Raw genomic sequence first — 12,838 nt, 5'->3', positions numbered from 1 at the left:
GGAGTATATAAGCAAGAGAAAGAGAAACATCAATGTTGGAGTGAGTGAGAGAGAGAGAGATAGGGAGAGAAAGAAAGAGAATTAGTGTGAGTGAGTGAGTGAGAGAGAGAGAGAGAGAGAATGCCAGGCCGTCTCCTATCGATTGGGGGCTTTCTTTCCGAGCGCGGCTTTTAATTGGCGTTCTCCTATAGAAAAGAAAAGAGAGAAACCTTCATAAGGGAGAGTACTCCTCCTACGACGACGTAAAAGGTTGCCTCTTCGCCTCGGGACAGCCTTCATAGTCGGTGTGTGTTCTGTTGCTACTCCTTGATCGGGGAAAAAAAGGAGAATCCTGTCCTATGCCATGGGAAACGTGTTACAACCAACACCAATACTAATACCAATCCTATCAATACCAACATCAACTATGACATACACTTTCTCTACCTTTTAATGACTAAACTTTGCATCCGAGTTTTCATGAAAAACTTTTTGCTTAGCTGTCAAACTGATCGGAAGATTTATAAGCAACGTTAATTCCTTCAAGTTTACGGAATTTTATTTTTTAATCCAATGGCAATGTATTCATGCACATTTTTATATGTGCTTTTATAATTATTTTTGTTTCGCTTGTTTGTTTGTTTGTTTTTTATTATTTTTTTTTTTTTTACAAAATTTTCGTCGTAAGATTGGTGTAAAAAATTTGACACCTGAAGATGATATATAAATATATGAGGATTAAAAAATAATATATTTTATTTATATTTTTCGGAAAGGGTTGGAAAAAAAAGAATTTAAGGTAATACATAAGTGGCAGTAAAATTTTTCTAAATTTTATTCAATCAAATGATCGAATAAGATGGATCTACTTATCGATACATTCATTTTTACAACAATTTTCATTATATTCAAATAAAAAGTTATAATTTGCATTGGATGATATTAAAAAGCAAATATTTTCAATAATTTATGTTAAACAAAAGTTAAATCTATTTAGACGTATTTAAATAATCATAAATGGTTATCACTGTAGGAAAATTGTATAGAAAATTCTATAGTTTCCTGAGATTATTAGTGGGTTAGGGTTTTTGGACATTGAAGGGTTGGTTGCGCATAAGCAAACCCCTTATCCTTTTTCCCTTGAAAAAGGAAAGGAAAGGATACGGGAAGCCGCGGAAAAGCGACGGAATCCAAGAGAAACGAGAGAGAGCCCCTACGTGTTTCGACGGTTATAACGACCTCCTCGTCCCGACTCATCATTGGTGGGCGAGCCACGAAATTAATACGAAGCAAACGGCCATCTTGCCTTCTCGTACAACGTATTCACACGCGCGTATAGGAAAAGGGGTAGAAAGGTAGGAAGGAGGAGGAGGAGGAGGAGGTGGAAGAGAAAGAGAAGAGAGGTGAAAATGGAGGTTGGGAATCTGAAGGGGGGTTGAGTATTTCTAACGTAGAACACACATACACTCACACATGCATACACGTACAGAGAAAGAGAACAGCGCACGTCTATCGGAAAGGGTCAGAATGATAGGAATGAGAGAACCGCGAACCGGTCCGTCACGTGGTGTGCGTATGACACATATATACTAACATAAATAAATACTTACGCATGAACACACGTATACATATATACAGTTACACAATGCTGCGTATGATGTGTCGTGCGCGTTTCATCATTCTCATCGAACATTTATATTATATATATATGTATCTAGATATGTATTAGTATCAGTAGTAGTAGTAGTAGTATTAGTAATGCTAGTAGTCGAGGTAAGTGCGAGAAAGCTTGGGTCGTAGGTGGTGTGCGTGAAGATTGATTATACCGCGGGAGAGAAAATGTGATCAATAGCTCGACAAACAAAGGCCCACCAACGCCTATATCATGCAAATAGCAAAAATCACGGAGGATTAGGGGCTCGCTGGGGGGTGAAAAAGGGGTGAAGGTAACGGACGAGAAAGAGGATATACGAGGAGGATGAGGAGGAAGAGTAGGAGGAGGTGGAGGAGGAGAGTGGACCATGGTCAAGAAACAATGCCTTTACGCGTGTGGCTACTTCGTCCTTTACACGACACACCATATCCCTTTTCTTTTTCTCTCTTTCTCTCTCTCTCTTCTCAACTTTCCTACCCCCTTCGAATACACACACACACACACATTTGTATATATACACCATGAGACTAACACCATGGTATAAGCCGTCCTGCTTTAATTTGCATACGACCGATCGTGTCTTCCGATTCGATTCACCTTCGCGTCCTCACCCACCACCCACCCCCTCAACGCCATGCTTCACGACCATCGATCAAGCCCCAGTTGTTTTTCATCCACCTCCTTGTCTACCACCTTCTCTCTTTCACTCTTGCTCTCTTGGTTTCCATCTAGGAAAGCCGATGGTCACTATAACACCCCCCCACCCACCCCATATACCCAACCGCTCGGTATATGCACGCACACCAACAGGAGGCCCACTTCAACGACTCTCCTCCCTCCCGCCCTTTCTTTTTTTTTTTAACCGAGAATCTCGCTAACGAGAGACTCCTCCTTTACTCGATGACATTGTTCACCCGAAGCAGAAAAGGTGGTGAAACGTCACCCCTTTTCTTTTCACTCCCCCCCTTCTCCAGCTTCACCTTTCCCACCCATTCCTTCTACTACTCTCTTTCTCTCGTCATTTTCCCTCTGTTGGACCTTCGGATTCTCTACATCGGGGGGTCGACCTCGATCCTTTTTTTTATAGGATCCCCTTAACGCCATGAGATTGTTCGTTTCTGTCCAAGACAGCGATACGAATTGAGTATTCATTTGGAGTACTATTTATTCTGTTCAATGTGAAATATTATACTTGCGACAATCGTTTGATATACTATTAGAGTTAACCCTAAAGTTCGTGCGTTTATTTTCTTACAAATTGTTTTGTATAAACTGCATAACGGAATTGTTTTAGTAAAATTTTCCTTTGGAAATGATCATTTTAATTTTTGATTAAGCCTAACATTTATCCTACTCGAATTTGGTTCATTTTAAAAAGGGGAGCTTAACTCTTTTGTTGAGTATACATTTTTATAATAGTAAGGATGTTTTATTTATCAATAAATTATATATCGAAGCTTCGAGGAAATCCATCTGGAACCGTTGTTCTCCTAGTCACATCACATTTCATTTATTTCCGGATTCCAATATGTCGCAGCAGTAAATTCTTAACCTTGCCTTAACTAGACGTAACGTTACTCAACGTACATTATCCGTTATCCAGAGCTTGCCGAGTTGATTTATCAAGCACAACGTGTTTGTGCGAATTTACGATCTACTATCCATAACGCGGGATTTAATTATGCCCCATGACGTTCGCGGAAATCCGATCCCAAAGTACGATTTTGAATAGAATCATTCGGAAGAAGTTTATCTTTTTACGAGAAAGTACGACGACATACGTCCGTCCACGCTTTGACATTTTACGTTGATGCGTTTTATTGTTTTTAAAGTTATACTTCTTTTGACGCGTTTGGGAATATGTAATGGGAGTGATTTTTTTCCGAGCGTCTGTAAAAACGACACCATGAAGTTCGTCGGTATTTATGACGCGCGGCAAAACAATTTCAAGTTTACGGCATGAAGTTGTCTTCTCTTCTTCGTTCCTCTTTTTTTTTCTCAAGCGGGTCACCCATCCAAGTACTAATCGTACTCAGCGCTGCTTGACTTAAATGATCGAGCGGGAACCAATGCTATCACAGCGCCATGGCCGTTGACGCATAAAGTAATTCGATATATCTCTCTTATATTTAGTATGGACTAATATCTATATTTTGATATTTTCTTTTTCTTTTTTTTATTCTTTCCTATATATATGTAATAATAATTATTTTTTTTTTAAGTTATTTTTGAGGTTATTGAGGTTATGTTTGTTTTTGTACGCAAAAGAAGTATAACTTCTTAAGTGCGTACATAAGTACACACACCAGTTTTTTTTTGAAAGGATCTTATTTACAACTGATTAAAACGTATGATACATTTGACTTCGAATGAATTATCAAAATTAATAAATGTTTTAAAAAATGGTCTACTGTTTGAATCATTTTTCTTATCGGTTATTATCGTACGTTAGATTTATTTAAGAAATTAAGCATCTTGACACAGTTTATCAGACATCAATGATTTATTTGAATAGATTTACGTAGACGTATTAATATAAAAATAAAAAAACAACAGGCGGATAAACGAATGGAAGTGAACAGAGGTGTTGGTGGGGGAGTAGGGGGGTAGAAAGAGATAGATAGGAGACAGGTGTAGTCCGATACCGGTAAAAGTAAGTTCCCGCAACATTGGTGGTGGGACGTATCGATCATAAAAAAAGGGAAGTGCAAAACGTAGGAGACAATCGACAGATAGCAACACAGTCCGCAACATATAATATAAAAGCAACGGTACAAATTTAACTGCTGACCGACGTAACTCAAGGTTCTTCGATTTTTCAAGTTATGCAGCAGGGGTATTATTCGCGTACGTTGCGTTGAGAAGAAACTTGATCGAAAGTCTTGAAGAACTTTTTTTTACACATATGTATAATATTTATTTTACCTCCCCCCCTTATCCCACCCCGGCCCACCGGACATACTCGTTCATATTAAATATTTCAACAAGTTTAAAAACAAATCTAGACGAAAAGAAAAAAAATAAACATTTATCCTTGTTAAATGATCGATTAAAAAAAAGAAAGAATAATTAAGAAACATATTCTAATACGCGTTAAACAAAATGAGATATGATTTTTTTATTCAATGGAACTAAAAATTCTTCAAAAAAAAAAAAAAGAATGAACAATGTTGTTTGTTATCTCGTATATGCGAAAAGAGGTGTCCTCTAACTACCAGAACAAGTTGAAAATATACGTAACAGATATACCTATAGAGAGAGAGAGAGAGAGAAAGATGTAGGAGAGATGTCGGAGGTGTGAATTTTGTAAAATTGAAGCCCTCGCTCCTCAATTAACCCCCGGTATCATGGAAAAAAAGAGGGCGATGCCTCGACGAGGAAAAACAATTGATACGATCTCGTTCACATCGCCCGTTGCACCACCGTACGCGCTACAGTGCAAACGCATTCGGCTTTAAAATCGTCCCATCCTACCAACCAACCAACCAACCAACCAACCAACCAACCAACTCGGCTCGTTTTCTATCTCCTTTCCCCCAAACCTCTTTCCAAACCCTCTCTATCACTCTTTCTCACTCTCACTCTCACTCTCACTCTTCTTTCTATCTCTCTCTCTCTCTCTTCGTTCGTTCGTTCATTCATCCATTCCTCTTCTCGCTCTTCCGGATACGCATTCGGTTGCATGAACTCGACTAAACACATGGATAGCTTTCGAGTGCTAGCGATTCATCGCAATTCATTCCGATTGATCGTGGAAACTCAACGGATAATCGGCTGGCTCTACGTCGGTGTGTGGCATCATCCTTCGAACGATACTTTTCTTTCTTTTTATTTTTTTTTTTTCTAGTCATCGATGATTCTACGTGACACTTATATCATTCTCTCATACTTTTTCATCGTAATCCCTCCCCCTGTACGAGATAATGTATAGAAAAAGGATAATAAATACGATTCGACGTATATACGTGTGTGTCTGTGTGTATGTATGTAAGTGGGGGGAGGGGGGAATTGAGGAGAACTGGTTGAAATATAGATTCCAAAGATGAATATGTGATAGTAAGAGAAGAAAGATGAGTTAAACGAGAGGGGTATAGGTAAAACGGGGAAGATGTAGATCTTGATTATCAGTCGATGACAGCTACTATCTGAATTGTTAACGACTCGTTGAACGATCGTTTTCAGTAGGAACATGCGGGAGACATGAATAACTGCGATGATAACCGAGAACACTTCTTCATCATCCGAAACTTTAGTTTTCTTCTTTTATTTTTTCATTGAAAACAGTAACTTAATCCATACCACGTGATCATACATATACGTAGAATCTTTGATTATATTCCTATCGATTCCCCATTTCTATATAAACGTTATATATATATTATTATATATTAGATAATATATGTATATATTATCTCAATAAAATTAATAAAGAGCTTTTGGTAAGCTCCTTTAGGGGATATCGCTTACCTATGGATAAGCAATGCTTGCCCAGATGGTTTCGAGTTGAAAGGAGTACGTCGCAAATGTGATTCCATATTTGCGTCTTCGATAATGCGATTATTATATATATATATATATATACATACTTCGTTCGTGTTTAATAATCACCTAGAATCGATTATATGAATTAGGCTTGAATTTCATATAAAAGATATTTTAAAGTAATTTTCATCGAAACTATTATAATAATAATAATAATAATAATAATGAAATCCTTGATGAACACATTATCACGTGTTCGTAGCAACTAACGTAACAAATATTTCTTGTTGTTTTTGCGTTTTGATTTAATTATTTCTTTTTTTTCTTCGAATGTTTTAGATCGGTCAACTGTTGGACGAGGTGTCAAGGTTACAACAAAATTTGCAACGTCTCCAAGATACAAACGCGCAAGCGACGGCACGCCTCGAGGAAGAACTCGAAGCGCGAAGACAACACATCACAAGATTGGAGAGCAAATTGGAACGGCAGAGAGATTACGATGACCTGAAACGCGAGATAAGCGTGTTAAGGTCGGTTGATCTTTCGCAAATTCCAACCGGCGAACCTGGAAAAAGTCTTGAACACCTTTTAATGGAACGTTCCAAGGCCCTTCAACAAGCTGAGAGTTTAAAACCACCTAACACGCCTGACACGCTCGGTAAGTTTTTCTTTTCTTTTCTTTTCTTTTTTTTTTTCGTATCAATCATTTTATCAAATCATCATACGCGTGCGGATATTTTACTTTACGATGTCAAATTAAAAATAATATCTTTCTTTCTTTTTTTTATTTCTTATACAATTCGATCCAATGATTACATTCAAAAATCTTTTTACGCATTCATTATCTTTGAAATATTAGCAACAAATTCTGACACTGTATAAACGTTTTTAAACGTATTTACGAAACTGGGTAAATTAGAATTTATTAGAAAAGTAATGAAATACGTTAAGGGAAACTTTACCTGTCTTCAACAATTAGTACAACATGATTTAAGATTTCTCAGTCATTGAGATAAGACAAAAGTTCAGGTTACGTACCGTTTATGGCTAAAACAGATCAAAGATTATTCTAATTAGCATCATTTAGCACCGCATCGCTTTTCAAATTCCTATTTTGCTACTGCTCTGATCTTCGGTCACCGACTCTCTCTCCTCGAGGCCTCCTAGCGTTGAATTATAATTCGAATCAAAAATAAAAATAAAACAACGAAGAAATTACAGCCTATAACAAAATAGGGCACGAGTCTCATGCTATGCGCGGATATTAAATACAAAAAAAAAATAAACTGGAGATAATAATTAATCGAGGGATGACTGAAAGAGCTTACGAAACAATAATTTCGATTGAATAAACAAAAACAAAAACGACAAGAAAAAAGAACAAATCAAATTTAACCCTGCTTGCCATTGTGTTCGCACTTTTCTCCAACTTATCTTTTCTCCTCTGTCTATCAAAATGATTTATTTTTTTACTTTCTGTTACTATCTACCGTCTTTTTTTTTCTTTTTTCTTTGATACCAACGATTACCATTTTCCCACTTTAACATTGTCTTCATTATTTCTTCTACTTCATTTTCATTTTCTTTTCTTTTTTGTTTCGTTATCTGTTCTCTATCTGTTTGTCTCATTCTCTATCTCTCTCTCTCTCTCTCTCTCTCTTACTCTCTGTGTTTCTCTCCACTTTATATTCTCCCTCGAATCCTTCGTTGCTTAGGCTGCACTTTTTTGTTCGAGTCACTCTCACCAAAAAAAAAAAAAATAAATCAGGTACCACCACGTGTACATGTGTATATTAAAAACGTACACTCTCACGTAAAAGTTACTAACGTAACGGAACACATATTATCTCTCTCTACCCTATTCCGTCTGTACACCTCCGACATCTGCCCTACAACCCTTTCCCTCACCTCAACCTCCTCAACTTCCTCCTCCTCCTCCTCTCCCTCATCATCGACCTTTTGCCAAACGTTACCGAACGTCCCTTTTCCTTCATACGACATACCGTTCCCCCCCTTCCCACTTTTCCTATTCCTTTTACGTGCCCTCCTCCCTACGAAACGCAACACCCTACCTAACTACTGCTACTACCACCATCACTCTGAACTCTACCACCACCCACCCCACCCCAGGCCCCTTCTTGTTGCCAAATCGTCGTTGCTGCCGCTGCTACTACTACTCTCCTCTTCTACACACTGGGATACGCAAATTTGTGGACGATATTCGCAGTATTTGCCCAGGCCCGGGCTATTGTTTCGGGGACGGAGTTTATTATGAATCGATCCAGGACTCTTCTCTGCTACGTACGTACGTGTACCACCAAAAGAGGTGCCCACTTAAAAAGATATATATATATATAGAGAGAGAGAGAGGGAGAGAGAGAGAGAAAATAAATGCACGTCGCGAGAATCAAAGAGAGGGATAAAGAAAAAGAAAACTCAGCCCTTGTAGAGAGTGAGAGGGAGAAAGAGAGAAATATACGCCAACGTCGACACTACCTACCTATCCCCCTAAACCTCCTACCCATCATTAAATCCTCTCCTACTCTCTCTCTCTTTTGAATTGAAAACGATCGAAAAACAAAAAATCTCGCTCTCTTTATTCGTCGTCATCGTTACTACTCCCAATTGTTGTTACTTTGTTTTACTTTCATATTTTTGTCCCGTCCTTCCTAACCTAACCAAACCTTATTTCCTTGTTTCCTTACTTTTTAGGTTTTCTTAGAACACATCGGAGACAATTTGTCGCGCGTATTTTGTTTTACTGGCGGATGGCGAGATTGTTTATTGTTTTATTTTTCATTTTTTTTCTTTTATCTCTTGTCGATTGGTCCGACGTTTGTCTTTTTTTGTTTCTCGCTACAAAACATCGCTACCGCCACTCCACTACCTCCTCCACTAGACCCCCCCCCCTTTTTTATCGTTTCGAAGATTCTTTTATTTGATATTTTCTTTTGTTTTTTGTTTTTTCTTTTACTATTTTTGTACTCGGGTATATTATTTTGTTGGATAGAGTCCGAAAGTAAATTGATATTTATATCGAGGCACCTGACGCGACAATGGAAACGGAGAGAGTCTAGGTCGTGTTACGAAACAAAAAAGAAAATAAAATAAAAGAAAAGAAAAGTAAAGAAAAGAAAAACAGGAAAAAAATAGTAGATTCGAATGAATTCGTGGAGAGAATCGAAACAAAAAAAGAAAGGAAAATTTAAATAAAACAAAATGTATAGAGAGATAAAGTAAGCCGACGATCAGAAAGTCAGTATCCTGTTTTTTTAAAAAGAAAAAACGGCGGAGATTATTAGGCCTGAGTTATCTGTAGTGCGCGTGCAACCGTGTTGACGGGGTCCCTTGTGTTTTTGGTGGTTGCAGGTGGACTATCGTCACCCCTGCAGCGCGCCTCGACCGCCTCGCCCCATGGGGTCGGAGGTGGGCCACCTTCGTCCCTAGTATCCTCCCAACAAGCCCCACCGCCACCTCCGACCTCGGTTTCCCTCCCGCCACGTTCCACGCCGACACCTTCCTCAGCAACATCGACGACTTCCAGCCTTCTCTTCCCCCCGCCTCTCCAAAACGTCGAAACCTTCGGCTCCTTCCTTGGCGAGGAGATCGTCGCCAACTGGAGGCGGACGTTGGAAAGGTCGATCATAAATCAACAACAACAACAACAGCAACAGCAGCAGCAACAACAACAACAACAGCAGCAGCAGCAACAAACACAGCAGCAACAGCAGCAGCAACAACAGCAGCAGCAGCAACAAGTCCAACAGGTGCAACACCAACAAGTGCAACAACAACAGCAACAGCCGCAACCGCAACAACAACAAACAGCAGCAGCAACAACAACAAGCCACTCAAATCTCTCAATTAACGCAACAACAGTTGCAACAAGTCCAACCATTGATAGGACTTCATCCACCTACAACGCCAAGCAGCCTAAATCATCTTCCCTCGCCAACAGAAGCATCGTCCAGTACCAACGTACCGAGTAAATCCAGCACACCATTGGGTACGACGTCAATGGGAACGACGACGTTAACCACGACGAATCTAGCCACGACGGGACTCGGTACAACGTCACTGGGTACGTCGACATTGAGCACGGCGTTGGGTACGACGTTAGGTACGACGTTAGGTACGACGTTAGGTACAACGTTAGGTACGACGTTAGGTACGACGTTAGGGACGACGTTGGGGACGACATCGTTGATCGGTTGTCTTGATCCGAGCGAGAAGGCGTCGACGCCAGTTCCCGGTCACGAAACGCCGGCGCCGCAGACCCCATCCTCGACGAGTGCCATGACATCGCCCCCGAGCTTTCAACCGCCCACGTCGATGGTCGAGACGAGCACCTCCTCCGCCTCCGTCAACGGTGGAGGCGTCACGCCCAGCGCCGTGTCCACGGCGCCGCCACCTAAAAGCCCGGCGGATCAAGAATCCTGTCACAATAATAATAACAACAGTCATCATTTAGCTAACAACAATATCGGTGGCTTGAGCGTATTGGACACCTTAAAAAGTCCCTTCCGTTTCGACGACAGAACGCATCCGTTCAGATTCGGTGATGAATTCGGTGCGGTCGGAATGGCCGGTAGACTCGGTGACTCCCTCATACCTAAAGGTGATCCCATGGAAGCGAGATTGCAAGAAATGTTGCGTTACAATATGGACAAATATGCCTCCCAAAATCTGGACACCCTACACATAGCCAGAAGAGTACGAGAACTCTTATCCATACATAATATCGGTCAAAGACTATTCGCCAAATATGTTCTTGGATTGAGTCAAGGTACCGTCAGCGAACTACTCAGCAAACCCAAACCTTGGGATAAACTCACCGAGAAGGGACGCGATAGTTATAGGAAGATGCACGGTTGGGCTTGCGACGACAACGCCGTAATGCTGCTCAAGTCCCTAATACCCAAGAAAGGTGAGTACCGATGTGTTCCAACGATCTATCTCTCCGAATTATTCTCTCTTTCTATTTTTAAATATATATATACATACATATACATAGAAACTTGATTATCTCAAAACACGTACTACAACTCTGGCCTTCGACGAATCTAAAATATGATTGATCGAGATCTAAACTTTGATCGAAACTCTCAAACAGTATCGTTAATCCATTAAAGGTATGATTCAGTTTCATAAGAATACTCAATAATTGTTATCCGATGTTTCGATCAAAAGATATTGTATCTCGATGAATCAGAATAAAAATCTTATTGAAAATCTTCTCTTTTCCGCCTTGCACTGCCAATAATCCATCTCGCCGAATGACTAACAAATACATAACTAGCTGTATACATTATTTTAACCTCTCTTGGCTGCTTAATACGGGAATCGATGGTACTTCTATTCGCTCTTCTAACCGCACCCCGCAGGAAAGGAACTTAATGCTCATCCCAGACGTCGAATCCCTCGGCACATTCGCGACAATCAAAATGAAGGGAAAGATATAGGTACTCGTTCGTTTACGTTATTCTCGAATATCTCTTATTAGATATAACGAACGGTACGGAACGGAACGGAACGAAAACGAAACGGAACTGAACTGAAACTGAAACTGAAACTGAAACTGAAACATTAAGAGAGAGTATAGTAGTTTCTCATTTTATTTAATCGCAACAAACACATTTCATACAAATCATTGTTTGAAATTAAATGAATAGAATTCAGGAAGTTCTGGATGGATGTGATAAGCGACAGCAAATTAAATCAAACGAATCAATAGATTTGATTACATCGTGTCCTAGCATTGACTCTATATCCATGTTCTTATATCGATTATTTGCTGCGTTTGGCAGCCATATTGTTTAGAGAAAATCGAAAGGAGAGACGAGTGTTTGATAATGATGAGCCATCGATTGTTCTTAAGAAATTAAATACAATAATATTTTTTTTTATTTTTATTTTTTTCTTTTATCAATCGTTCAATTACAAAATTTATAATATATAAATATAGTAATTAATTAAATATGTATATATATTAAGTTTTTAATTTAATTTTTAAAAATTAAATAGGTCAGATATTATAGGAAACGAGCTTTAGAAAATGGGATTCGAATTATATTTCAATTCAACGACAAACGAATCGAATTAGTTCGAATCGGAAGCAGCAGCTCTTTCCCCTCTCTGACCCTTCCCCCCCACCAGACAGTCTCTCTTTCTCTCTCTTTCTTTCTCTTTTATGTGAAAAAAAAATATTAATATCAATCGTCAGAGGATGTCGATCGTCGTTCTCATAATGGCGCATCCTCTGACTTGTACGTCCGGTTTCGGCGTGCGAAATAAAAATAAAAATAAATTCAATAAAATAAAGAGAGAGAGAGAGAGAGAGAGAGAGCTAAAGAGAAAATGAAATAAAGAAAGAGAGAGAGAGAGAGGACTCGGTGACAAAACATGAGTCATGCGTCAATGGATTGTCGGTTTCCGTCGGGATCTCTGACAACGATAATCATCGAGAGAAGAAGGATGAGGGTTTCAGAGGAGGGTGAAAGGGAGGTGAAAGTTACGAAGCATCGAACGAGAAAGAGGAAGGAATAAAATATGCCCTGTGTGTTATTATAATCGTGTTGTCTGATTATTATTATTATTATTATTATTATTGGAGATAAAATGATATCCTTAAAATAATGTTTTCGTTGATATTTGTTTAAAAAAGATACTCAACCGAGATCATGGTTCTTGTTGCATAGTCATCGTCGTTCTTAGATAAGCTTC

At 39.2% G+C, this 12,838-nt stretch overlaps 1 protein-coding gene across 1 annotated transcript in view; it reads left to right on the top strand.

The window, feature by feature from the left end:
• The window catches only part of LOC122514849 (homeobox protein cut-like), a 154,945-nt gene that overhangs the window by 131,012 nt on the left and 11,095 nt on the right, over positions 1–12,838 (top strand). Inside the window, 3 exon segments of the mRNA XM_043631922.1 lie at positions 6,455–6,773; positions 9,485–9,938; positions 9,940–11,042. Of these exon segments, the coding sequence (XP_043487857.1) occupies positions 6,455–6,773; positions 9,485–9,938; positions 9,940–11,042 (1,876 nt within the window).

Source organism: Polistes fuscatus, unplaced genomic scaffold (genome assembly GCF_010416935.1).
Source record: "Polistes fuscatus isolate 324 unplaced genomic scaffold, CU_Pfus_HIC Scaffold16, whole genome shotgun sequence".
Classification (NCBI taxonomy): domain Eukaryota; kingdom Metazoa; phylum Arthropoda; class Insecta; order Hymenoptera; family Vespidae; genus Polistes; species Polistes fuscatus.
The sequence above is the reverse complement of the archived record's forward strand: the minus strand, read 5'-3'. Positions and strand labels throughout refer to the sequence as shown.